Source organism: Leopardus geoffroyi, chromosome B3 (genome assembly GCF_018350155.1).
Source record: "Leopardus geoffroyi isolate Oge1 chromosome B3, O.geoffroyi_Oge1_pat1.0, whole genome shotgun sequence".
NCBI classification, from domain to species: domain Eukaryota; kingdom Metazoa; phylum Chordata; class Mammalia; order Carnivora; family Felidae; genus Leopardus; species Leopardus geoffroyi.
The window spans coordinates 142,873,211-142,899,691 of record NC_059337.1 but is presented as its reverse complement, the minus strand read 5'-3'; the positions used below and the strand labels follow the sequence as shown (position 1 = coordinate 142,899,691).

General features: G+C 63.5%; 1 protein-coding gene across 14 annotated transcripts in view; it reads left to right on the top strand.

Annotated features, from left to right (window-relative positions):
- The first annotated feature begins 1,363 nt into the window (after positions 1 to 1,363).
- The window catches only part of BEGAIN (brain enriched guanylate kinase associated), a 44,718-nt gene continuing 19,600 nt past the window's right edge, over positions 1,364 to 26,481 (top strand). For 3 of the 14 annotated variants that reach the window (XM_045452095.1, XM_045452084.1, XM_045452081.1), the window contains exon 1: positions 17,760 to 17,788. Coding sequence is in view for 9 of the 14 variants with exons in the window: in XM_045452084.1 (XP_045308040.1) it covers positions 17,775 to 17,788 (14 nt within the window). In the remaining 5 variants the exon portion in view is untranslated. Of the gene's footprint in view, positions 1,524 to 15,781; positions 16,231 to 16,659; positions 16,755 to 16,860; positions 17,213 to 17,759; positions 17,789 to 18,183; positions 18,773 to 26,481 lie in introns of those variants that run through there. The other 11 variants (XM_045452089.1, XM_045452086.1, XM_045452092.1 and 8 more) reach the window with 9 other exon arrangements.

The following is a 26,481-nucleotide window of genomic DNA, read 5'->3' as shown; positions in this document are numbered from 1 at the left end:
ATGGTTGCACGACAGGGTGCATGCGTGCTTAATGCCACTGCACTGGACCCTTAAAAATGGTCACAATGGTAAATATTATGTTCTGTATATTTTGCCACAACCAAAAATAGAGTAGTCATTGGCAGCATCTTTTAATCTGCCATGGGCTGGGGAATGATACCAACGAGTGCAAACTGTGAGCCCTTAGTTCCCGAGTGAGGACAGGAGTAAAGTGCATGTGCTTTGTCACCTCTCTTTCCAACACACAGGATCCTTTCTGGCCTCCCCGTGCATTTTCCTGGGTTCATATGCTGGCCACGGCCGGGCTGGCTGGGCTGGCAGATTCGGGCGGCTATCCCCAGGGAGCTCTGATGTCCTCAGAACGGAGGCTGGCTCTTGAGGAAGCGCCAGCCTGGCTTGGGCCATCAGAATCACCCTGCTCCATGTCTCCGGGAGGAGAGGGAGTGGTTCATCCCACACCCTGATTTCTCGGGGCCAGGACTGGGCCAGCCTGGGGTTCTGCTGGGGGCAGGGAGGGGTGTGCTCCACCTGGAGGTTTCCGGAGCAACACTGACCTTTCACAGCCTGCTTCTCCGTTCTGAGAGCTCAGGAAGTAAGGAAGCCCCTCCTCCATCACTTGGCTACCCTGACCCAGGGGCCAGGATTCCGCTGAGTAGGAGGAAGGCGAGACAGGTACCTGCGGTGACCCGAGGGAGCCACTGAGGTGGGGAGGGTGGGGGGTGTGGCAGAGCAGGGGTCGGTAGCTTGGCCGGGTCACGGGTCACGTCTTTTGCGCCCTTCCGCCTCCCCGCCCCGCCCCGCGGCCGCGCCGCAGGTTCTCTGTTGGTAAAATGTGAACTCCAGCAGCTCAGGAATTTGGCTTCCTGCCTTGAGGTCTTCCCAGGGCCCAGAGCAGGGCTGGTATACAGTAGGCGTCCAATAAATGCTGGCGGATTGAGTGAGTGCGTGGATGAATGGGTCGGACAGGTCAGTACCTAGGGTTTCCCGGCCTTCAGGGTCCATTCACTCTTTCGCTCGGCGGCCCCCTCTTGCATTCGTTCCTCATTCATTCGTTCCTCCCGCACGCACGCACGGCACTCATTCATTCATGCGCCCAACCATTCATGCCCGCACGCGTTCATTCATTCCCTGCCCCGCCGCCATTCCGTCCCCGGCTCCCGCGCCCCCGCTGCGCCCCCGCGCCCGGCGTCCGGCCCCCGCGCCCCCCGAGCGCGCCCCGGCCCGGCGCGGCGGGGTGGGGTGGGGGGGGAGCCGCTGAATCAGCCGCGGCTGCGCGCGCGGGGCCGGGGCTGGCGGGGAGCCGGGCTGGGGGCGGGGGGCGGGCGCTCCCTGCGGGAAGCCGGGGGGTGGGGGAGCCCCGGCCGCGCCGGCTCCCGGCGCGCTCGGCCTCGGTGGGGAGGGCGGCGGGCCCCGAGCGCGGCGGCGGCGGCGGCGGCGGCGGCGGCGGCGGCGGAGGCGAGCGGCGCGGCTGCCCCGGGGCCATGTGGACGGGCGGCCGGCGGCCGGGCCGGCTCCGCCGGGCGGTGAGTACCTGCGAGCGGGGCGGGCGCGGCGCGGGCACCGGCGGGGGGCGGGGCGGGCGCCACCCACGCCCGGGGCGGGCTCTGCACGGCACCCCTGCTCGGGCCGGGGCGGAGGGGGCGGGGGGGGGCGGGGAGCGGCTGTCCAGCCTCCTCTCCGCCGCCCGCGGCGCCCCCTCCGGTACCGGGGCGCCAGGGCCCCGCGGCGGGGGCTTCGCTGGCCGGGGTCGGGTCGGGGGGGGGGGGCCCGGGCACCCCCGGGAGCCCGGCAGTCTCGGGGCGGGGCGGGGATTCGGCCTCCGCGCGCGTGGCTCTGCCCCTCCCCGCCCCTCCCCCTCGCCGGCCCGAGCGATCGCCCCCAGACCCGCGCGTCCCCGGCCGGGGCGGGGGCCCGGGGCGGGGACAGGGGACAGGTAGCCCGGTGCCGGCAGGCCTCGTCCCGCCCTGCGTCAGGGGGCAGGGCCAGACCCGGCTCGGGGAGGCCGCCCCAGAGGCCCAGGAGCCGGAAGGAGGCTGGACCCCGGGGCCGGTTCCCTGAGCGTTCGCGGCGCGTGGGCGCGCGCCGAGCCCCGGACGCGCTCGGTCCTGCTCAGGACCGGCCGGGCAGGTGCTCACGTGGCCCTCAGTGACAAGCGGGGAAACTGAGGCCAGGGCCGCCCGGCTGGCGCTCCCACCCTCCCCGAACCCCGGCTCGTTGTTTGGGAATTTCTGCCCTAGCGCTTCCGCTTCCTGCCGGGTTTAGAGGTGTTTCCTTCCTCGTCTGTGCCCCACCCCATCCCCAGTGTGGCGCCTCTGGGGCAGGAACAGCGTGGGCGACCTCCTGGAGTCTCCCGAGCGGGCAGGATGGGAGAGAGTAGGCACCCAAGAGTGAGTGGGGGCGGCCCAGTGAGAGCGACTGCCACCTGCAGGGCCCGGGTCGTCCCCTCCGCCCTGTGCACAGCAGGGGTCAAGGCCTGGGGGCTCCGTGGGGCAGAGTCTCCCTGGGCCTGGCTCCTTCTGAGGTCCCAGTGCCCTGCAAATCTAAGCGCCCATAGGACAGGTCGCTTCCCTTCACTGGGCCCCCAGTTCCACCACCCACCAGTCACAGCAAAGCCCCTTTCTATGCCCCGGTTCAGTGAGGGCCGTGGGAGAAAGCCCCTTGCGAACCATGGCGTGCCATCCAGGCAGGCCCAGTGTAGCACTGCCGGCTGGGGCAAGTGGCCGATGGGGGCGGCTCTGCCTGGCATCTGTGACGTGCAGGGCGGGGAGGCGGCAGCAAGGGCCCTGGCAGCGTCCCCGAAAACCCTTAATTTTCCCGACTCTCACTATAATCAGGGCGGCACAGCAAAGCAAGCACAGTGGCAGATGCGGCTTCTTCCCGGCTGCTCAGCACATTGGTGCGGGGCGCGGGCCGGCTGTGCCTCCGTGGAGGACCCTCCCCAGCTCCTGTCTCTTATTTATAGCCTCGCCAGCTCTGTGCTCTGCTTATCCTCAGAACCTGGAGCTGTCCGCACCTGGGATGCTGAGCAAGGCGGCTGAAGGCTGCCGGCCCGGAGACCGTCTTGTGGGATGGACTTTCCATGGGCTGAGGCGGGATGGGAGACATTTCCAGGTCCGGGAGGGAAGTGAGTCAGAAGCGGTGTGTTAGATGATTTCCCGTTCACTCGCAGGGACTCTTGGGCCCGGCGTCTGGCCCACAGCAGTCGCTGTTAATGAAGCACCTACTACGTGCCAGGCCCGATCTCAGCATTTTCATGCATCATAGCCACTCTGAAGGAGCGCCCCTGCTCCTGCAGGCCCAGTGCCGCAAATAATTTCTCACATCCCAGGAGGTGAGGTCCAAGGGCCGAGTCAGAGCTGAACAGGTGAGGGTAGTGCAGTGTCGGAGGTGCTGCATGGGTCGGGGCCTGGGGGTAAGAGGGGAGAGTGCCAGGATCGGAAGAGGCTCAGTCCTGCTGGAGTTTGGAGGTCAGGGCCATGGCCATGGGCAGGGTGAGGTGACACCTCCCCTCAAAGCAGGTAGAGATTCCCAGGGACAAACCCATGGGTGGGTGGCCCCGAGGCTCACTTTGTTGGGTCTGGAATTGCCCTCAGCCTCCCTTCCTGGTTCCCCCTCCTGCCCCAGGGCTGGTCACCAGCCTGGTGGAGAGGCATGGATACGAAGCTGGAGTCTTGAGTTCACGTTCCTCCTCTGCCACCGATTTACTGCGGCAAGGCCCTGCCCCTCTCAGGGCGCAACACCTATCCCAGTCAAGGGAACGACTTCCGCCCCAAAGCAGGCCCCAGATGGTAGCTGTTGGGAGAAGCAGACCAGAGCTGTCTCTATTGATTCAGCATTCTAGGATGAATGAATGAGTGAGTAAGTGATTGAGTTCTGTATTCACCTAGCATACTCCCCCCGTGCACCCACCTCTGCACCAGTGGAGAAGCAATTGTGGGGTGGGCCGCAGTGTGTGGACAGACAATGACGGGAAGCATAGAGCGGGACGGATGGGACAGCGGGATGCATGGATAGAAAGTAGGTGAGGGGGAGCAGAGATTGACGGATGTAAGTGGCAGGGTAGATGGGGATGGATGGGAATGGATGGAAGGACTGACAAGGATACAGGACTGGATGAACAGAACAGGACGTCAGTGGATGGATACATAAATGGACGGATAGGTAGGAAGATGAATTTCTGATGCATATGGCGAAGCAGAGGAACGGATGAAAGGATCTACAGTGGATGGACAGATGTCAACAGAGGGCTAGATGGATAGAGGATGGACGGATACGGGAGTACGTCAGGATAGACAGATACAGCCACGGGAAAACGGATGGACTGTAAATGGATTAGTCCGTGCTCGCGTGCTGGGATAGGTGGATGGGTCCTTGACTGGTAAGAAGACGATGGGTGTGGGAATGAATGGATGAATGCGGGAAGAGTGAATGGAGGGCTACACGAGTGTGTGTTAATGAATGCATGCATACGGGCGTAGAAGGGTGCATCGGCGCACAAATGGACACAGGTCGGCGGAGGGATGCGTCAGTGGCGGGGGCAGATGGAGGCATGGATACGGGATGCAAGTGACAAGGACGGACACACAGGTGAACGGATACAGGGACTAGAGGATAGTAGACGGGCGAGTACGTGTCAGCAGATGACGGGTGCAGACACGGATGCACAAGCGGGCACGTGTGAATGGATGAGTGGCTCTAGGGACAGATGGGTCGAAGGCTGGGTGGGGGGGTGGGTGGAGCATCTTGATTCCCTAGATGCTGGTGTCTTGTTCTCAGAGCCCCGATTCCGTGATAGCGTAGCGGGACGGCTGCAGGGCCGGAGAGAGGGCGAGGGGTCATTAGGCTTCTCCAATTATGTGCTGTGCGATGGAGTAGCTGTGTAGCCTCTTGTAAAGACAGGTGGCCAGCGGGGAGTCCTGCAGGGAACCCCTTGCCCAGGGAGACTTCCTGGGAGGCTTGGATGGCTCAAGTGCACAGCCCTTCTGAGGAAGAAAGGCTGGGACAGAATCCAGGGTGCAAACGCTGATGGCACAGAGCATGTGCGTGGATGCTGGGGACTCGAGACAGCTGAGGCCTGTGGCTGCCCTCTAGGGTTCTCAGGCCAGCAGGGAAATATCCAGAAGCCATGAGATAGGATTGGTTAAAGGCACGAGTATGAGAACTCTCAGCCCCACCCCCCCCCCCCCACATCATCATCCATAAAAGAGCAATGGTAATAGAAACTTCTGCACTGGCATGAGAGAGGCCCCAGGAAGGGGACAGCAGTCCTGCCAGTGTTTATTACAGTACCTGGCCTATGGCAAGCCATGGCTGTTGACCAGTGACCCCTCAGAGCCCAAGTCCTCCGCCATGAAATGGGGTAGCAAGTCCTGGCTTGGGGGGTTGCTGTGAGAGTAAGTGAGGTAATGTTTGGAATCATTAGTGGATGTCCAGTATGCCCTACCCATCCTGCATCCCATCGTTACGACAACGGGAACCTGCCTTAGGACAAGGTCTCCCCGCTGCAGCCCAGCAGGCACTGGGGAGCTGTGCCTCTCCTCTCTCCGAGCTCACAGAGGCCAGCGTCGCACCCGTGGGATCAGGGAGGGTCCAGGCAGTGGTGGGGGGCGGAGGGGGTGCTGGAGAGGAAACGGTGAGTACTTGACCTATGGGGTTCCCCTCCCGGCTCTGCTGTGTCCAAGCCGTGGGACCTTGGACAAGTCACTTTGCCCAGCTGAGACTCTGCCTCTTTGAGCACGAGAGCCCACAGCCGTCCCACCTCACAGGGCTGGGCGAGGATTTGGGCCATGATGCAGGTGCATGCCCGGCACGGAGCTTGGCACATAGTAGAGACTCAAGAAGTGGGGCTGAAATAGATGAGTCAAGGAGCAGGGGCTGTCACGCCAGGAGCTGTGAGGCTCTTTCGGGAGAAGCAGCCCGGGCTGCTGAGAGGTGAGCAGGCCCAGGCTGCAAGCTTCGGCAGCTGGCAGCATCCTCTGGGGCCTCCGGCCCAGGCGGCAGAGAGCCAGTGGGTTGTTATGACAACGAGAACTTGTCTGATGCAGCCGGCAACTCTAGGAGAAGCTCAGAGGACCGACTGGCCAGAGCCCCTGGAACGCTCCTGTGATCACACATACTTGGGAAATGGCACATTAGAGCCCTGTGCTCATGAGTCCCGAGATCCTACTAGATGCCAGGCTCCATGCTGGAGGCACCCAGCACCTGTGTTCTCACACCGCTTCCCACCACTGCCCCTGAACTGGGCATCCGCCTGCATGTGACGGTTAGGGGACATGACTTGCCCAAAGTCCTGTTGCGGGGGTTGGAGAGGGATTTGACCTTGGATCTGCCGCCTCCCACTGGTGACGATGATGGAGATGGTGACGGGGCAGGGGCTGGTCGGCTGTTGCTGGGGGGAGGTATCCAGGTGTGAAGGGGTGGCCGTCAGGGGACTGCAGGGATCGGGGGATGCTGTGACTTTCCTTAGAGCCTGAGATCCCTGCTCCGCCCAGCGCCCAGCCCAGCATGGGTGGTTCAGTGGTAGAATTCTCGCCTGCCCCATTGCCCAGCCCAGAGGAAGTCCACTCTGGAACTACTTGTTGAGCACCTACTATGTGCCGAGGCCTGTGCGGAGAGTGAGGATAGAGTAGAGCTTGCATTCTAAGAGGACACAGAGAATGAATGATCACACACATACCCCTTGCAGCTGGGGGCTGTGTTATGAGAAGAGTAGGGACTACAAGAGGCTAACGCGAGGGGACCTGATCTGACCTGGGGGCTGCAAGGGGACAGGCTATTGACTGGGACCCTGACATCTAGATAGAAATTAGGCGATGAGACAAATGGGAAGAGGGGGGACGGGGAATGATTCTGATGGTGGGAATAGCATGTGCAAAGGCCCTGAGGCCAGGTAGAGCTTAACACATTCAGGAACTTGATGGCAGTTCCAGGGAGGTATCCAGGGTAGAGACGACACCTTGGTGTCTCCAGAAAAGACGCTGGACTGTCAGGGCCTTGCAGGGCATATGAATGTGTGACATTGTCTGGCCATTGATCTGGTCTGTGTTTTAAAGTTCGTACTGGGACGTTTGTGGGATGGACCAAGCTGGACCCGCTTCTGTGGAGCAGAGCTCACGGAACTTTTCACATATTCAGTCGTGGGTGCTGTGGAGATTCAGAGAGGTGTCCAGCTGAGTCCGGAAAAGAAGGGGTCCCTAGCACTTGATGTGAGACATCTAGGCACCATCAAGTGGGTAGGGGCCCCAGGTTCATAGCCATGAGTAGGCCACCAAGGAGAGTCAAGGCCATGCTCTAAGCGATGCCACAAGCTCAGTTGGTGATAGTGGCCACCAGCTGGCCCACCGAAGGCCTGGGGCTGCTACCCCCCAGCGAGACTTCCTCTGACTCATGTGGGTGCATCCCAGGAAGAAATCCTGCCTCCTGGCTTCCTGAGATGCCAGAAGCAGGCGTATTTCCCTCCACACAAAGGAGGAAGTGCCCAGGCCTGGCTCTGGCCTTTCTGGGCTGATCTCCCCCCATTCTACTCCCCATTTAACTACACCCCGGGTCCCCGTGTGCCACTATCCCTCGCCTTATCCCCTGTGTATCATTGAGGGATTGCCCACAGCTGCTAGTGACAGAGGCTGGAAGTAACCATAGCTTAAATAAGACCGGGGTTATTTCTCTCAAGTTACAGCACCAGAGGCAGGTGGTCCAGGGCTGGTGTGATGACTCAGTGGTCATCAGGAACCCAGGTTCCTTGTGTCTTTCTGCTCCCCCACCCTTTGTGTATGGGTTCTGCCACAAGTTTGCCTCATGGTGCAACATAGCTGCAACGGCTCCTCCCATCACTTCCATGTTCCAGTTAAGAAGCAGGAGGGTGGGGAATGGGAGCAAAAGAAGCCCGTGCAAGCTGTCTGACCCTCACCCAATAACTTCTGTTTGTATCTCCTTGGCTACCCCTGGCTGCAAAGGAGCCTGAGAGATGCAGTCTTTGAGCTGAGTATCTTGCCTCCCAGAATAAAATGAGTTCCTTACTAAGGACGAACGGGGGAACAGTGGGCAGCCAGCAGTGTCCATCATACCCTCCCAATTTGCCGGATCCATGGCGTTCCAATTCCCCCTTCTTCGGGCCCTGTGCTCAGTCTCATGGCCACCGTTAGGGTCGTCGCTGTGCCGCCTGCCTCTCCACACCCATGCGCCCGGTGCCACACCTGGCAGAGGAGATGAGGACATGCCGTGGGGCCCAGCCCAGCCCCCTCCCCACACACAGCAGGTGCTCAGCCAGTGCAGGCTGCCTCCCCAGGCAAAAACAGAGCTCAGGACATGACCTTCTCTGTAGCACTCACTGGGCCCTGAAGCCCAGCTCCCACTTAGTGAGAATCAATTTAGGGGATGGGAGCCCCTCCCCCCCTTCCCCCCCCCCCCCCCGCGACATCCCTGGGTCGATGGGCAGGCGGGCATTGAGCTGATTGCTCTGGCCAATGGGAGATGGGTGGCCGTGACCCCCTCCCAAAAGAGGGCGTGGGGATCCCAGCCCCGTGGGAGGAGAGAAGTGGGGCTAGTGAGGTACTTGGAGAGGCTTGACCTTGGACTGACTACGGAGGATGCTCTCCGGGGCCAGCTCCCAGGCACAGGGCCCTGACCCCAGCAGCCCCAGGCAGGATGGCCGCAGCTCCCTCTTGGAGCCCGGGGCCAAAGCCACCAGGAAGGAAGCCTGCAGAGGGGACCTTCGAAGCCGCAAGCCAAGTCCCACTCTGGGCCGGAGCCGCGAGGGCCAGACGCGTTGCCCTGGCTGGGCGGGCCGGCTGGGCCAGGAGGGCACACAGGCGTCACCTGCCCTGCTGTCCACCCCAGAGCCCCCAGGCGCGGGCAGCAAGGCCGCCGGGGGCCCCCTGGCCCGGCTGGGCCGCCGACGGGAGGCCAGGCTGCCCTTCTCCAGGTTCCTGGATGAGGTCACCGTACGAGTGCTGGACCCCGGGACGCTGGAGGCCTTCCGGGGGCCCAGAGGCCGCAGCCCGGAGCCCTCCCCGGGGGAGCGAGACCCAGGCCCAGCCCAGGAGCCCCTCCCCGGAGCTGCGGCCCCGGAGAAGACCCTGGCCCTGAGCCCTCCGCTCTCCCCAGAGGCGGCCCCCGAGGCTGCCAGCAGGGCGGGGGCTGGCCGGGCCGTGGAGACCGGTGGGTCTCGAGCGGGCAGCAGCAAGTGTGGAGGCCCAGCCGCCTCCCCCCGGAGGCCTCCAAGCCGGGTGAGTCTCAGCCTCAGCGCCCCCCCCGCCCGCGGGCGGCCTGGCAGAGGTCTGCTGCGGTCCCCTCCCTCCTTGCTTCATGTGCCTTCTCCCCGGGAGTCCCCGCTGACCCCTTCCAGCTCCCTCATCAGGCCGCTTTCATAACATCTGTAACAGGCAAGACCTTAAGAACCCAGCGAATGGGTCTCTACGGTGAAATTTCTGGCTTCGGGGCAGGCAGAAGAGTTGGGAACCGAGTGCGCGTGCGGCACGGTATTGATATCAGCCCCCCATGGGCAGAGCCCTCTGTGTCTTACCACGGGATTTCGTGATTATCCCTTTGCACGTTTGAACCTCAGACACCTCCATGCAAGAATATGTCACCATCCTGTCGGAAAGATAGATGGGTCTGTGTCTTTCACTAATTCCCCATTAAAATTTTTTTTAATGTTTTTACTTATTTTTGAGAGAGAGAGAGAGAGAGAGAGAGAGACAGAACACAAGCAGGGGAGAGGCAGAGAGAGAGGGAGACACAGAATCCGAAGCAGCCTCCAGGCTCCGAGCTGTCAGCACAGAGCCCGACGCGGGGCTCGAACTCCCGGACCGCGAGATCGTGACCTGAGCCGAAGTCGGACGCTCAACCGACTGAGCTACCAAGGCGCCCCCTCAATTCCCCATTTTATAGGTCACGTGGGGAGTCTGGGCTAGGACCGAGGCCTTCAAATCTAAATACAGGTGTCCTTCTCAGCACCCCGGCACCGCCCTGCACACTTGCGCACCCACCTTGGTGCCGACCTCTGTCCCCCAAACCGTCCGTGTCCCCTGGGGCCAGAGGGGCTTTTATGGGCTCTTGAGGACACGGCCCCATCCTGACTTCTCCGGGCACAGGACCCAAGTGGGGGCCGCAGGCCCAGGTTGGCGGAGCTCGCAGCCAGGCCCGTCCTAGGATGGCGTCTCTACAGGGAGAGGTTCCTTTAAAAACAAAATTCTGCGTGTTCTAACTCTTGATCCCAGGCCTCGGTGCACCCCCGGGAGGTTGGTGCCGTCATGAGGCTCCCCACATCCAGAAGAGGAAACTGAGTCTCAGAGAGGCCACGCGGAGGAGTCAGGGTTGGGCGCAGGCAGTCTTGACCTCCCCCTCTGCCCCCTGCTCTTTGGTGTTTCTTGCCCCCCAGCCACCTGCCTTTTCCTCCCGGGGAGGGCCGGGAGCAGTGAGGCCACTAGTGAGTCCTGGGCATTTGCAGCCCTCCGGCCCTTGCCTTGGGGCCAGCTGCACCAGCTCAAGGATCCACGGGCTGCTGGTGACCTGGACAGGTCACCCGCCCTCACCCCTCCGGGCCTTGGCTTCCCCAGCCATGAAAAGGCAGGAATGATCACGATTTTTCTTTTGCCTTGTCACAGGGAAACTCCGTGACGCCCAGGCCTCTGGAGGGTTCTGTCTCAAGGCTCTTCACACACGCCTCCCAGGACCGCCTGATGGCCCAGGGCTGCGGGGACCTGTCGGGGCCCAGCAGTGGGTGCCAGGAGGCCGGGCTCCACGCTGAGGCCCTGCGAGGTTCCTTCCCAAGGGAGGGGGAGGGCGGTATCGGCCCTCCCCACCCCCACCCCCAGGGCCATATCGCGTGGTGAGCACCTGTTCTGGAACCCCGAACCCCTCAGCTCCAGCCTCACGTCAAGCACTCAAAATAGGCGGGTCAGAGAGGTACCAGGATCAGCCTGTTTCACAGACCAGGAGCAGGCTCAGAGAACGGAGCCGAGTTCTCCGGGTCCTCACGGGCGCGTGGGGGCGGGAGGATCAGAGGTCATGGATGCAGGTGCCCGGCACAGAGTAGGAGTTCAGTCACGGGCACGATGATGGTGACGAAGGTCGCGATGGCGGTTGCTCTGCTGTGTGTCTCCTGCCCTCCCAGCCTGGACAGGACTGTGTCCCCAGAACTGTTGCCAGGGTGGGGGTGGGGGGGCTCCAGTCATTAACCTGAAATCCCTCTTTTGAGGCCAATGCCCGGAGGTTTCACCATTAACACCTTCAGGGAGGGAGCTACAAACCAGGGAGGGCCCTGGATTTTAGTCCTGCCTCTGTCCCGTCGGGTGAGTGGCCGTGGGTGACCCTGCTGCTCCCCTTCATTGTCTAGCAAGCAAGGAGCTCCTGCGGAAGGTCTCTGAGACCTCCTCTTCTCACTGTCCCCGGGCCCGAGTGACAGTATGAGTGACTTAAGCCAGCCATTTCCTGTGGTCAGAAGACGAGAGTGGGAGGGCCAGAGTCGGGGTCAGGGTCAGGGTCATGGAAGGAGAGGCAGGCTGGGGCTCTGAAGGAGCCCAGGTGGGGTTGTAACCAGACCCCTGCTACCAGGCCTGGGAGTCCCCAGCTCCTGTCCCAGGGGCTTTCCCACTGAGCGACCCAGACAAGTCATTCCAGACTCCGGGCCTCAGTCTCCCCAAGTTAAGCTGCCGGGTCCGTTAGGTGTGGATGGCGCCTCTCCCCAGAGGGGGAGCCCCCCCCCCCGAGGTGCCTCTTGGGGGTGGGGGGAGCTGCTTCCTAGCTCCCCAACTGTTGCCACGTGGGAATGTGGGCCGGAGTTGCCAGATCTTGCAAATTTTCAGTAGAAGCCAAAAATATGGAATTTAAAATGTAAACTCTCCCAATTTTTAAATGTTGGCTCAAATGTTTTTTAAAAAATTTTTAAAACCTCTTGCAGGCCAAATACAACATGCTGGTAAGCCAGATTTAGCTCTGGAGGCCAGCTTGCAGCCGCACACGGCTGGGAACCCGAGGCCCTGCCTGAGGCGACACGGAGCCCAGCCGAAGGAAGGCGGGCGGGCTGGGAGGTAGGGCGGGGTGGCCCTCCGTCCAGCACCAGGGACAGGGACGCTCCCGGCCCCCATCTGGGGACAGCCGGCACCAAGCCAGGGCCCGAGTTCCCCTCCCCAACCTGCTGGGTGACCTCTGGCAAGCGCCCACCCCTCTCCACCCCATCAGGTGAGGACAGGACAGCACGCGGCTCACCTCGGTCCTGTGTCTAAGGTGACCTGCTTAGCCAGCACAGGCCAGCCCTGAGTGGGATGCTGAGGGACCCGGTCTGTGAGCGCCGTCCCCCCCCCCCCCCCTCCTGGAACCCCCACCCTCATCCTAGCTCCCTCTGCTCCTTCTCGGTGTCCTTGGCCGCCTCTCCAGTGCTGCCTCCTCGCCGGCCACTCCCCCCCACCAGGACCTGGGCCCTCCGTGTTCCCCCCCACCCCTTCCACCGGCTCAGGCCCTCTGGGCACCCCTCCCACCTCCACCCCCTCCCCACAGGCCTCCAGCTGGGCTTCTCGAGCCCTGCACTTGACCCTCTGTGCCCCCTCCTGCCGGCAGCCTCTCGGACAGTCCTCTGTTGGCCCAGCGGGCCTTCCCACCGGCTCGTCCTGACTATGGCCCGCGAGACCCCCGCCCCCTGCTCCCACTGCTGACCAGATGCTTCCAGACTCACCAGGCGCCCCGCGCCCAGGGCCTGCTGCTCCCACCGGCTCCCCAGTCGTGGCTCACAATTCACCTTGACCTCCCTCAGCCTTCCCTCCTCAGCGGACTTGTCCCATCAGACGCTGGGCCAGCAGGGGCGCTGTGCTGACCTCCGGAGCCATCTGCCTCCGGCCCGCAAATATCAGAACATCAGCACCTAGAGAACACAGAACCCCCGTCTGGTTTGTTCTCTGCTGAGTCCACTAGAACGGGGCACACGGTGAATGTGTGTTGAATGAGCGCAAGAAGTCAAGAAGGGGTGTAGAGCATCTTAGAAGGCCGTCCGCCCCAAATGATTAAATTAAATTAAATTAAAAGGCTCTCCAGAGGAGCCCCATCCCCAAGACAGTCCCCTATACCCGGCTACCTTGTCGCTCACAGTGCCCTTTGAAATTTTTCCATCCTCCCTGGATAAGGGATTGAGCTCAGAGAATTCGAGAGACTTGTCAGAGGTCACGCAGCTGCCTAGGGGGCCCAAGTCTTCATCCGTGGGAGGTGGGTGACCCCTGTCTTTGTCACACCCGGGGTTTGTGTCCCCCACGCCAGGCCTTATCCCTCGGGCCTCCACATTCTTCAGCTTGTTTTCTCCCCTGCAGGTGAAGTCAGGGAGCAAGATAAAGGGGAAATTGAGGAAGCCAGAGCCCCGAGTGGGTTTAAGGAGGCCCCGGGGTTGGAGCACTAGTGTCACGGTCCGAGAGGCCAGCTCCCGGCCCCAGGCGAGGGCAGGGACCGGCCCAGGGTCACAGGAGGAGTCGGAGGCAGAGCTGGCCTCTGGGGCCAGAACCCAGGCTCCGTGTGTCCCAGGCCTGGCTCTCCGCACCGAGCAGACCTGTCCCCAGACAGGGACTCACTTTCCTTCTCTGTAGTTTCGGGAACAGAGGATTTGGAGGGGGGCTTGGAGAAGGAGGACCCACACCCTCAGAGGGGCGCCTGGGGCAGGACCCTGTGCCGCCGCGTCCTTGGGCTCGGGTGCTGCCCAGCTTGGGGGTGGCGAGGAATGGTGGGGGCGGGGAGAGCAGGAAGGAGCGCTGGCTGTGTGGCAGGTCTGTCTGGCCGGGGATTAAGAGCAAATGCACTGGTTCGGGCATCGAACCGCTTGTCATTAGAGGCCCTGCCGTAGGGGTGTTGGTGGGGCAGGGGCAGGGCAGGCAAGTGACCGAGGAGGAGGGGTCCAAAGAGACCGGTGTGATGAGAGGGTCTTTGGTGGGTAAGGGGCTACTTCAGATGGGTGGTCAGAGAAAGAAGGCACTGGCCATTCAAGATCTGGGGCAGAGCATTCCAGGTGGAGGAGAGAAGTGCAAAGGCCCTGAGGCAGGAGCCAGCTGGGTGAGCTTGCTGGTCAGTGTGGTCTGCATGTGCCAAGTATGGGACAGATCAGGGGGCTGGGGTCAGAGGCAGACTTGCCTTCCTCCCTCGCCTCCTGAGGGTCCCTACTGTGTGCCAGGCACCTTGCCGAGGCGCCGCTGGGAGGGTGGCGGCTGTGGAAGGAACCACACGCAAGCGGCAGGGCTGTGTCTCTTGGACCCTCTGTTCTTGCATTTGTAAAGGGGGTTTGTGAGCCCCCTCGCGAAGCCACTTTGAGGATTAAATGGGATTGATTTCTGCAACGGGGCTGAAGGCTGCGCTGGCAGCGACAGGCCGGCTACAGGATGGACGGGCCCGTTTCTGCCCCGGGTGGCCCTCCGGAAGCTCAGAGTTGTGCAGGGCGTAAGGGAAGGTCGCAGGGGCAGGAGGAGGTGGCGGTTGGCAGGCGGCTCAGAGTGGGGCTCAGGGTGTGGGGGGAGGGGCTTTCTAGGCCGGTGGGGCAGACCCGCCCGGGGAAGAGCCCAGAGAGCAGCTGGGCTGAGGCAAGGACCCGTGGCTGACAAGCTGGGCTCATGTGATGTTTTGGGGAAATGAAGGCGGCTGCGGGACCAGACCACCAGGAGGGGACAAGGGGAGAGTTTCGGGCAGACAGTGACAAGGTCACAGCGTGCTGCAGCACAAGAGACATGGGGCCCTGAGTGTGGGAGTGCCCAGGGAAGAGCACTGGAGGGGCCAGAGGGGCCCTGGGGGTGTCTCACCCTGGGAACCCTGGACCTCCCACAGTCTCCCCACACTCATGGTCCCCAACCATCCCTGCCCTCCTCCTATAACGGAGGAGACCCAGGCAGTGGCTTCCCTTCTCCTCCACCCAAGCCCCCAGGCAGGCCTCGGCTAACTTTGGGCGACTCGGAACAAGCCGTTTCGTGCTCTGGCCTTGCTTTTCTGATCCGTAAAATGGGCGTGTCGGGAACATCCCCAGATCTTGTGGCGACGAGCTGCAGAGTCACGACTTGGACATGGGACTTCTGGCCTCAACACCAAGGCCATTGCCAAGGCACAGCGCCTCCCCACAGGGCCAGCCCGGCTGCTTCCCCTGCTCCCTAACCACATACAGCTGTGACCATGCATCACATGTGCGTTCAAAGCTTTGTGCAAGCTCCCAACCCCCGGGGGAGGTGCCAGGCTAGCCCTGGGACACAACTGGGAAAGGCCCTGCCCCAGGGAGCACACATCTGGTCTGGAGGCCTGAACCAAACAACTCCACCGGGTCTCCACGGAGGGCTGCCTGGAGGAGGCAACCTTTAAGGGTGAGGGCACACGCACTGGGTCTGGAGAGAATTTGAGACATCGTGGAAGGGTCAGGGCCGGGCTTCAGGGTCTGGAATAGCGGAGTGAAGGAAGGGGCTGCCCGAGTAGGTGCCAGGCTACACCCCATCTCTTCCTCTGCCAGCCTGCCCCCTGCCACCAGGGCGACTCAGCAGCCTCTCCTAAGTGTCCCTTCCTGGGAAATTCCCAGACAGACCTTTTAGAAGAGCTGAAACATTCCATATAAATAATTAATGCTAGATTTTTAAAATTAAATTTTAATGCATTCTTATTAATTTCAGACAAACTCCCTGGCAGGTCATTGACTGTGAGTGATTGAGGCAACTCCCCTGTCTGTAAGATGGGAGTGACTGCTTCCCCGGCAGGCAGGGCCGCCCTGAGGAGGAAATGGCCAGTGCCATGAACGTGGAAGGCGTGTGTGGGCCGTGGGGGGTGGGAGCGCCTCGATCATCTTTGCCATTCTGCCCAGTGGGGGGACTCCCAGGCCAGGGGGCGGGGGATCACTTCTCAGCCATTAGCCCCCAGAGGGCAGGGCTCGCTCCCCTCATTGGCTGCCCCCTCCCACCACTAGAACTTGGCCCGGAGCTAATGAATGTGGGGAACAGCGTCGGTGGATGAAGGAACGCTTGGACTTTTTGGGTTGGGTATGAACCTGGTTGGGGCTGACCCTGAGAAAGCCCGGCTCCTCCCACCCCTGCGCGGGCCCTGTGGAGGCCAGGCCTGCTGGGTGCTGGGGGTGCCCTGGCGAAGGGACGGGACGCCTGCCTGGAACTCACTGCCAGAGGGAGGAGGCAGGAAAAGGCTGGTGTAGGAGCTAGGCATGCAGTGTCCGTGTTTATTGAGCGCCTGCTGTATGCCGGGATCTAGTGTGCTGAGCGCGGTGATGGGGACCTGGGAAAGGTGGGCCTGGGGCAGACAGGGGGCTTCGCGAGAGCCACTGGCCCGGCGGCCAATTCTTTTTGTCTTAGGGGACGAGGGTATTCAGAGGGGGGTCTGGGCTCGTGGTCTCCGACAACTTTTCGAGTGAGGATTGCGTCTGGCGGCCAATCCGGGGCCCTCGCGGGTCCTTTTTCTTCTAAAATTCCTTCCCCCGCCCAGCCCCTCCGCAGCCCGCGGGTGCTCAAGGGCAGCAGAGCGCTCCGTCCGCCTCCCCCTGCCCCCAACCCCGGCTCGCAGGTGAGGAAACAGGCCGGCGGAGTCCCGGGAGGGCCTGCCCGAGCACCCGGGGAGCCGGCGGCCGAGCCTGGCCGAGGCCCCCGGGCCGGGCCTCCTAGCTCGGCGCAGTCGGCCGGGCTGCGCCCTCGCCCGGCGGGGCCGTGGGGGAGGCGGCGTGGGGCCCGGACCGGAGCGGAGCGCGCTCCCGGCGGACGCGGCGGCGGCGCCCGGAGCGAGGGGCCGGGATGGGCAGTCATCAGTCTTCCCAGGTGTGTCGCGTGGTCCCTGGGCTCAGCCCCGCGCCCCCCTTTGATGCCGGCCGTGGCGCGGAAAGACGGGGGAAAGCCCCCGGGAGCGGCCTCTCCCGGGCGATGGAGAGCCCGCCCCGCGCCCCCCGCTCCGCGCAGGAAGTGCGATCCCGCCCGGGCCGCTCGCGGTCCCCGTCGCTCGCCGGCGCCCGCAGGGTTAACGGCGGCGGGAGGGTCTCCCCGCCCGGCGCACAGAGGGGCTGCCCGGCTGCTCGGGGCTAGGCAGGGAGGGTCTCCGAGCCGCGCGCGGGCGGGTCTGCGCAAGCCCGGCAGGGAGCCCCGCCGGCGAGCCGGACGCGCAGGGGTTAATCCCTCGGGCCCGGGAGGGGCGAGCCAGGCCCCGGAACCCCAGAACCTGAGGGCAGCGGGGTCTCTGACTGAGGAGTCCGAGGTCCCAGATGCCATCGCCCTCGGATCGTGTGAGTGTCGGGTTCTGCAACCCCGTATGGCTCCCAGTTCCCGGATTCGAACATTCTCCGACTCGGAGATTCTGCGATTGCGGGCTCGGCTTCCTCCGGGAGGGAGCGCGGGGCTGCAAGGGTTAACGGGCGGGGCGGGGGGTGCGGGCGGTGGGGTGGGGGGGGGGACGGTAAGCAGCGGGGGCCGCGGCCACGGGAGAGTTAACGCGGCCGGGCCGGGCCCCCCTTCTCCGGGCGAGCCCGGGATCGCCCCGGGCCAGCCCCTTCTTCCCCCCCGGGGGGGGCGTAACTCGGTGGCGGGGAGCGCGGCGGCCCGGGCGGGCTCACCTGTTACTCGGCCGCGGCCCGGCGCACCACCCCCCCGCCCCGAGTCTCGGGGACCGGGGACGGGGGCTGGGGGCGCGCGGGCCGGGCTCTGCCGCCGAGCGAGCGGCGCGGGGTGCCCCGCCGCCGCGCCCGCCCGGTGCCCGCTGTGCCCGGCGCCGCCCGGCGCGGCCGCGGAGCGCACGCCTCCTGCCTGCTGACCCTCTCGTTTGGTTTCTCGCAGGCCTCTGCCGCAGACATGGAGAAACTCAGGTGAGTGCAGCGTCCTCCGAGCCGCGGCTCGCGCGGGGCCGGGTCGGGGTGGGGGCGCCCGGGAGGGCAGGGGGAGGGCTCCGCCCGGGCCGCCCCGGCGGGCCGGGTGTGCGGTGTGCGGTGCGGGACTGCGCGCGGCGACACGACGGGGAGCCCCTCGCGGGGGGCTCCTCCGCCCGGCCGGGGCCGCCGCGGCTGGGGGGGGGGGTGCGCCGCGAGGACCTGCGCGCGCGCGCCCCCCCCCCCCCGGACCGTGCCCCGCCCTGGACTCCCGGCTGTCCCCCCTCCCACCCCTCCCCCACTCCACCCCGCGGGACCCTCCGGGTTTCCGCTCCTGCGGGTCGCGCCGGGTCCCCGCGCCGGCTGGTCCGCCACCAACCCCCCCCAGCCCCCCCCCCCCGGCTGACAGTTGCCTGGTTCTGAGCTTTTAAGTTTCCGCCTCGTGGGGGCGGGGGTGGGGGATGGAGTCCTCGCGGCCGGCCGGGCGAGGCAGGCGCGTCTTGGAGCCATTTTGGGGGAATCCCGCGAGTCTGGGGAGCGTCCCCCGCGGCCTCCCTCGGGGTGCTCAACTTTGAGCCGCCGCGGACTCCACCGCGCTCCCTCCGCGGCAGGCCCGGGGAATCAGCCGATTTGAATATTCACGACTTCCTCCGCGACTTCCCTTGGCCACCCTGACCCCCACTTTGGGAACACCCCTCCTGTGTTTTCCTTCCGGAGTCTGAGCCGAGGCGTCGTGTGGGCAGCAGGCCCGGCTCTGGCTGCTGGGTTTCGGCACCGTCTCCAAAGTCCGGAGGGTCTCGCGACCCCTCCCCCTCCCCCTCCTCCCAAGGCCAGAATCGGGCATCCACGGGGAACGCTCCTTGCGGCCGGGACACCCATCCCCTGAGGGTCAGGCACCTGCCTGCCCGGGCTTGTTCTAGAACATGGCCCTGGGACTAGGGCAAGGAGACCCGGGGCCTTCCCAGCTGGCCCTTAATGCTGCGGGTGAGTTCTTCGGTGAGTGTCCCGGGGGTCTCACACGGTGGCTCGTGACTGGCTGTTCAGAGCGGGGCCATCTCCTGGCCACTGAGCTGGAGTGCAGCCCTCTCCTGTGAGTCCCACGGGGGCAAGGACCCACTTGTCCTGGGCTGGGAGGAGGGGTCCAATCTCTCAGGTCCTAGGAGCTCAGACCCAAAATCTGACGTGCAGCCAGGCCCGCCTTGTCATGGCCAAGGTCCAGGGGGGCTGGAGAGGCCCAAGGGGCAAGCAAACCTGGCTGTGGCCACACAGATACCCCACACTGGCCGTCGTCTCACCAGGGTCCCCAGCCGGGAAGGGTTCCTGGGAAGAAGGGGCTACTGCTTTGCCCAGCTGAGACGAGAAGAAGGTAGCCTTCGTGGGGGTCTTCGTAGCAAGACCGGCTGGCAGGGGCGGGGCGGGGGGGGGAGGGAGGGTCCCTTCCGTGGTTCTCTTTCTCTCCCCCTCCGTGCCCAGCCAAGGTTCTTGAGCACCCACCCCTGTGTGCTGGGCAGTGGGGACAGAGACATGGCCCAGCCGGGTTGGGGACGCAGGTGGGCAGGTGAGTCAAGTGGACAGGTGAGCCACCTGGGCAGTGGTGCCTGACACGCTAAGGGCATCAGGCGTGGCTTTGCCAGATGGGCCGAGGGCTTCCCCGGGCTGAGTCCCAAAGGCCAGTGGCAGTTGCCAGGGCCTGGGCTGCTGGGCTGCTCTGGGCCACTCGGGCTTTCAGCAGAGGCGGACGTCTGGAGCTTGTGGGAATGGGGGTCCCGTGGGGCCAGGACCCAGCATAGCATCCCAGAACCGGGGAGGGTTCTACCCCCTTTCTTCTTCTCACCTCATCAGTGTTCTCAGAGCTGCCTCAAGGGCCTTTCCAGACCCTTCCTTCCTAGCAGGTGCAGGGGCTGCCCCGTGCGGTTCTGTCCCGCAGGTAGTGCCGGGCGTCTAGGACCAAAAGGCCCAGAGGGGTGTAGGGGAAGTTGGTCAGCAGGGGTGGTAGGTCCTGGGGTCTGGAGCCTCCCAGATCCAAGTCTCCGGCCTCAGTTTTCCCATCTGTGAAGTGGATGTCCTAATCACCCCCACCTCGCAGGGCTGTTGGGAGAATGATGTGCCCCACCTGAGACGTGACCCACAGGCCGGGTGGAGGTTCATTGTGGGGCATCCAGTCCACGCTGTGGTGGGTCCCCCAGGCGGGAGAAGATGCATTGGTGGTCCAACTGAAGGGGTCTTGGGGTGTCCAGAGGAATGGCCCCATGGCCCAGCCCTGTGTGCCACCCGTTCCCCCCCCCCCCACCAACGCCCCTAGAGGGCAGTTTCTGTACATTGCAGGCCGGGCCTGGGGAGCTGAACTGAGCTCCTAGACGGCAGGCGCTTTGCCCCGTCCAGCGCACCCCTACCCTGGTGCCTGGGACCAAGCCTGGCTCGTGGGGGGGGGGGGGGGCCAGGAAATATGTGACGAGTGAGCAAAAGGACGGTGTCCGTTTGACCCTCGGTGGCTCCCTTTGTGGGCAGGTGCACAGCCGGGCTCGCCTCGCCCCAGCCTCTCTGCTGACTCCCCCTGCTTATCACCCATCATGCTGAAGTCTCCCCTCCCAGGCCCAAACAAGCTGTCACACGCTCCTGCCCTTGCCTGTGCTGTTCTCTCTGCCTAGAATGAACTTTCACTGGCCTTCTTGTCCACATGACAGACTCTTTCTTCTCCCTGTCACCTTCCCTCTGGGGCTTTTGTGACGCTTTTGCCCCTCATCCCTGGGGGGGAGGGGGGAGTCATTCCCCTTCTGTGTACCAAGTCCCGCGCTGGGGGCTGAGACCGAGTAAGACCCAGGGCCACCGTCCAGAGCAGGCAAGGACACAGCCCCATCGGCAGATCCTCCCAGGGATGCTAGGCCAGGGTCACTGACTTGGGATGTCAGGGAGGGCTTCCTGGAAGCGGGGACGCTTGAGCCAAGGCTCAAAGAATGAATAGCAATTTGCAAGGAGGATAGACCAGTCAGGCCTTCCAAGAGGCGCAAAGGCCATAGAGGCCCGAGGAAGCGAGGATGTGTCCGGGCAGACAGGCGAGGGGAGGGGAATGCGGGCCGATGGAGCGCCCTCCAGCGTGTCCCGGACGGGAGCCCCTTCCGGCAGAGCCTGGCTCTGACCCCTCGACTTTTCCAGCCCCAGCGCCTGCAGGGCCTGGCCCACCGCAGTGCTCCCCCAGGTCTGGCCACCTCTAATCCGGCCTCGCGTGTGCCCTGCCCTCGCTCACTTAGCTTCCCTGCCTCTGACTGCTTGAGCGACTCTTCTGGGGACGCTCAACTATTTGTGGATATTAGCGAGGCCAGCCCGGCCGGCCGTGTGCAGAGCACAGCTGCTAATCCTCAAATTAATCCGCTCCTTTGCTTCTCTCCGCACAGGGTCCCCTCTGCCTTCACTCCTGCCGCGGCCACTTTGTCTGCCGCAGGCCTCTGGGCAAGCCCTCTCCTCTGCGTGGGCTCCCGTCCCCTCTGTCGTGGAGGAAAGTGGGTCAGCCGCCACAGGGCACCTGGGATGGAGAAGGTTCTCAGGAAGCCAGAGTGCTTCCCGTATGCGTCCACCGACCCCCCGCCCCCGCCCCCGCTGGACTATTTCGAAGTTGCGAACCGTGATGAGCTGTAGAAACAGTGGTACAGATCTCTGCGGTTTGGAGATTAAGTTTAGGACGACCACCACCCAGGTCGAGAACAGGAAGGCTGCCAGCCCTCCAGGGGCGCCCCGAGACCCCTCCCCCATCACGGCTCCCCCCCCCCCCCCTTCCCCCGAGGTCCCCAGGCCCCTGGCTTTGGTGATAAGCGGCTCTTTGTTTCCTTCGTGATTTGGCCACCTAAGAGCATCCCCGACTGACATCGTTTTGTTCTGCCGGGTGGAGACCCTCACGCACATGGAGGCTTTCAGCCTGTGCCTTGCAGGCTGGCCTCGTTTCGCCCCAACGTCGCGTTTGCGGGGGGGGGGGGGTGGCCGCGGCTGGCTGTCTCGGGTCGCGGCATTTGTGCGTGAAGCCGCTGCGGTCTGTTCATTGGCCGAGAGCACTGTGGCGTGAGCTGCTGCGGACAGTCCGGTCCAGGTGTGCTGGGGACCGCGTGTGCATGGGGGGGGGGGGGCCACCGGAGACACAGGGCGCGCGCACGTGGTCGGGGAGGAGTCCAGGCCACACGGTGCGCCGCGCTCTCTGGTCACTGCCCCCCCCTACGCGGGAGGCCCTGCGTCTCCACGGCGTCTTGGCCCTTGGCGTCGTCAGGTGGGGGGCACGGTTTCTTGGGGTGGCGCCGATCACACCTCCGCGGATCGCTGCTCGCTGGGGTTTCCTCTAACGCAAGTTGTGCGCGTGTCTTCCCATCAGAGTGTCTTACGGGGTTTGTGGGTGTCCAGCCGGCCCTTGCGGATCACGCGTGTGCAGATCACTTCCCTGCGGCCGCTCGCTTCCCACCGGGTAAAAGGGGCCTCCGATGAACGGGAGTTCCTGCTTTTAATTCTGTTGGCGTTACGTTTTGGTTACAGCTTTTTGCACAGGGACACCCCCCGTGTGCAGGCCTACGCTCATCGATCCCCTCGTGTGACTTGTACTCGTTGTGGTTCTGCCCGTGCCAGACAGGGTGCTCCACGCTGGGGATACTCTGGGGAAACACCAGCCTGACATCCTGGAGATAGAGTCAGACATCAGGTCGTGTCCGAACGTCAAACCACACTGACCTCCTCTCCCATGACTCTCCCCTCGCTGGTTTCCCTTGCAGCTACCTGGCCTCCTTGTTGTTCCTCAAACACATCAGACAGGCTCCTGCCCCGGGGCCTTTGCACAGGCCGTTCCTGTCTACCTGGAATGTCCTTCCCGAGACATCCACAGACTCCTGCCTCCCCTTCTTTCACATCTTTTTCAAATGTCACTGCGGTGGGGGCAGGGACGGCTTTCCTGACCACTCATTCCATGTATAATTTTAACCCCCCACCCTGCCCCTTCTCTGCTTTGATGTTCCCTGCCACCCTGCCCGCCCCCTGGCTAGCACTTTGCTTTATTTCTTTATCTTGTTTATGATCTGTCGGCCCCCCCACCCCCTGCCCAGAATGGCAGTCCACTGCTGACCCCCAGGGCTTAGGGGTGACATGTAGTAGGTACTCAATAAATGCTTTTGAATGAGACTGTGCTGTGGCAAGCAGGGAGGAGTGGGGCAGCCAGCCATTCGCCACTCACGGTGCCCTAGAAGGGGGCCACTCCCCTTGGCACCCCAGGAAGAGCACTGGGGAGCACTTGTGCCCAGCCCTCAGGGAGTAGTGTTTTTAATTAATTAATTTATTCTTTTTTTTTGAGAGACACAGAGAGACAGAGCATGAGCAGGGGAGGGGCAGAGAGAGAAGGAGACACAGAGTCCGAAGCAGGCTCCAGGCTCTGAGCTGTGAGCACAGAGCCCCACGTGGGGCTCGAACCCACGAGCTGGGAGATCGTGACCTGAGCCGAAGTCAGCTGCCCAACCGACTGAGCCACCCAGGCGCCCCAGGGAGTAGTGTTGTTGTTGTTGAATTTTTAAATTTTTTAAATTTATTTTAAAGTTTATTTATTTATTTTGAGAGAGAGCACACAAGCTGGGGAGGGCCGGAGAGAAGGAGAGACAGAATCCCAAGCAGGCTCCGCGCTATCAGCACGGAGCCTGATGCAGGGCTCGAACTCACCGAACCATGAGATGGGCACCTGAGCCGAGATCAAGGGTCGGATATTTCACCGACTGCGCCACCCAGGCTGTGAGAGCCTCTGATGGAGGAGATGGTCGGTGGGGCTGGGGGGGGCCTTGCTCAGAGAGGAAGCCACTCGACTGAAATGAGTGGGTGCGGACAGACGGGGCTCCTGGCCGGGGGACCAGCATGGGCAAAAGCCTGGGGGCAGGTGCGAGAGTGGCTCGTGGAGGCAGGCGCGAAGGTGGGGCACCTTCCTCACGGGGGGGCTGAGCTCTGACCTTCCTGGTGTGTTCGGCCTCCCTCCCTCCCAGCCGTGAGGGACCACAGAGCTGGAGGGCTCTGGGGAAACGGAGGCCAGAGGCAGAAAGGGACTTGTCTGGGTCTCTGGGGCCGGGAAGACCACAGCCTCCCCCAGCATCCAGACAGGGCCCGGTGGGAGGAGTCCTGTCTGTGTTTGGACCAAACGGTGCAGCCCCCCCTCTGTGCCCCCGCCACACGTGTCCGCTCAGACAAGCAGGCTTCCTACCTCCCTTCCGGTGCCCTCTCCTCTGGGCCACACCAGCACCCTTCTCGAAGCCCAGAGCTGTGGACGCACCGCCGACAGCTCCAGGCTCCCACCGGCCCCCCCAGAAGACCCAAACTCCTGTGTGGCACCCGGGCCCCCTTGGCACAGCTGGGCACCGCTGGGCACCCCCCTGCCGGTCACTTGGTGGTGGCCTGTCCTGTCTCCCTCCACGTCCCCCTCAGGGACCCTTTCTCTCACCTGGGAGGCCCCACTGCCTTGGCCCTGTAGGTTGTCACCGTTGATCTCATTTGCCCATCGATCGCACGCTTGACAAATATTTATTGAGCACCCACTGTTTGCTGGAGGCTGTTGTAGGCACTGGGGATACAGCAGTGACCGAAAAAACTCCTCTCGTTAGGGGAGACAGAAAGCTTGTCAAAATAAACCTCACAGTGACCAGTGCTATGGGGTCCAAACCGCCCCCCCCAGGAACAGAAGGGCAGTGAGTGTGCTGGGGGTGGGGGGGCGGGTGGCAGCACGGCCTGGGAAGGGCTTCCGGGAAGGGGACCCCGGGGTGAAGGCCTGCGTGGGTGAAGGGCCACCACGTGCCCGTTTGGGAGAAAGAGCTCCGGGCAGAGGGAGAGCAGGTGGGAAGGTGCCGAGGAGGGAGCTGACCCGCGGCCAGAGTGGCCGAGCATGGGGACGAGGAGGCTGGGGAGGCGAGGGGGACAGACGGGGACTCGGGGTGCGTGGGGGCTGCGGAGGGCTTGCGAGCGGAGCCACGGTGTGGTCGGGTTTAGTGCGGAGCGAGCGGCAGGGCTGGGACGCCAGGCCGGGGTCAGGGCGGGGACCGGGAGAGTTGTGATGGCGGCCGGGAGGGGGCAGGGGCTGCGGAGGCGGGCAGAGGATTCTGGTGTATTCGGGAGGAGAGCGGACGGGGTCTCCCGATGGGTCGGAGGAGGGGTGTGAGGGAAGGGGGGCATCCAGGACAACTCCCGCCTGCTGGGCCCGAGCAAAGGTTGCACCGGAGACGGGGCCAGCCGTGGGGGGAAGAGCAGGTTCGGGGATGCACAGGCTGCTGTCACCCGTGGGCCTGGGTCGCCCCTGCGCTTTGGGGCTGTCCTGCTTTGGGTGCGTCCTGGAGGGCGACGCCGGGCGTCTCTGGGCAGGGTGGGCATGCGGTGGGTGCTACTGGGGGTTGGAAGGGTGACTGGCATTGTGGTCTGGAGCCTGCCAGCTCTTGAAGAGGTTTCCCGGAGACTGGCCACCTGCGGGAACCGACTCGACGCCTCCAGGATTACTGTTGGGTTTTCTTGTCCCTTCCCTCCACAACCCCTACCGTCCACCTCTTGTCTCCTCCACCCCACCCAGCAGGCCTAGTTCCTCCCTACGTGGGGTCCTCCAAGGCTCTCTGCCGCACTTCTAAACCTGACCCTAGTGGAGGAAGACTTATGGGCTAATTCTTACTATGATGTGAATGACTGCCTTGCTTTGCCTTCTCCCTTTGGGATTCAGGGTGCTACAGAGAGACCCTCCACGCAGACTATTCTCTCTTCTTCTGCCCTGCCCTTCTAAGTCTCCTGTCCTCACAGCACATCTGAGTCCCTGCTCCTCTGGAAGGCCTCCCTCATGAAGTATGATTAAGAAGGTAGACTCACCTGGGCTTGAATCCCAGCTCTTTCACTTACTGGCTGTGTGGCCTTAGACAGGTTTCTGAACCTCCCCTGTCCTCAGTGTGTGCCTCTGTAAAGTGGGCACAATGAGAATCGCACCTGCATTAGAAGGTTGTTTTGAGGATGAGATTGTCACCCTGGATCTCGGCACACGGTTAACGGTCTGGCTGTTAACTGCCTGCCCGTGCCTTAGGCGGTCTCAGCTGTCCTGTTTCACCAGCCTTCAAACCGGTGACATCATTCCCACTGTGGAGAAGAGGACCCGGCCGAGTGGAGCAGGGGAGGTGGCCGGCAGCCCTCGATTGAGTCAGGATCATGAGAGAATTTCAGAGTCGGGGGCAGGGGAGGGTGAGGGCTGGGGTGCAGTGATGTCTGGAGGGGCCACCCCCGAGAGGGGAGGCCATCCTGGGAGGGGTCCGCTCCTGGCTCCCGTGCCTACCGGCCATTACTAGAGGGGTGCCCTTGAAAGAGGCCTTTGTCCCCAGGCCCCGATTGCTTTGTACGTTGGGCACCCCCACCCCCCACACACCCCCAGGGAGGTGCGGATTGAGCGAGAAAAGGCCAGTAGCATGCAGTAGGTGTCTCTGGGTGATTGCGTGACCGCGGGGGGGGGGGGGGGGGGCGGGATTTCAGGGAGAAGTTTCTAGGAGGAGGTCACCGCGGTCGCAGTGCCCCTTTGGGTTTTGATTCCAGATGGGGAGATGTAGCCCAGAAAGGTGGCCTCCTCCTGGCCCAGTGGCTGAAGTGCGCCGTCCTGGCCCCAGTCCTTCGCTTCCAGACTGGGTTTGGCCCGTGGCACCGTCTCATGTGGGTGTGGGGAGGCGCGGGGGCAGGTG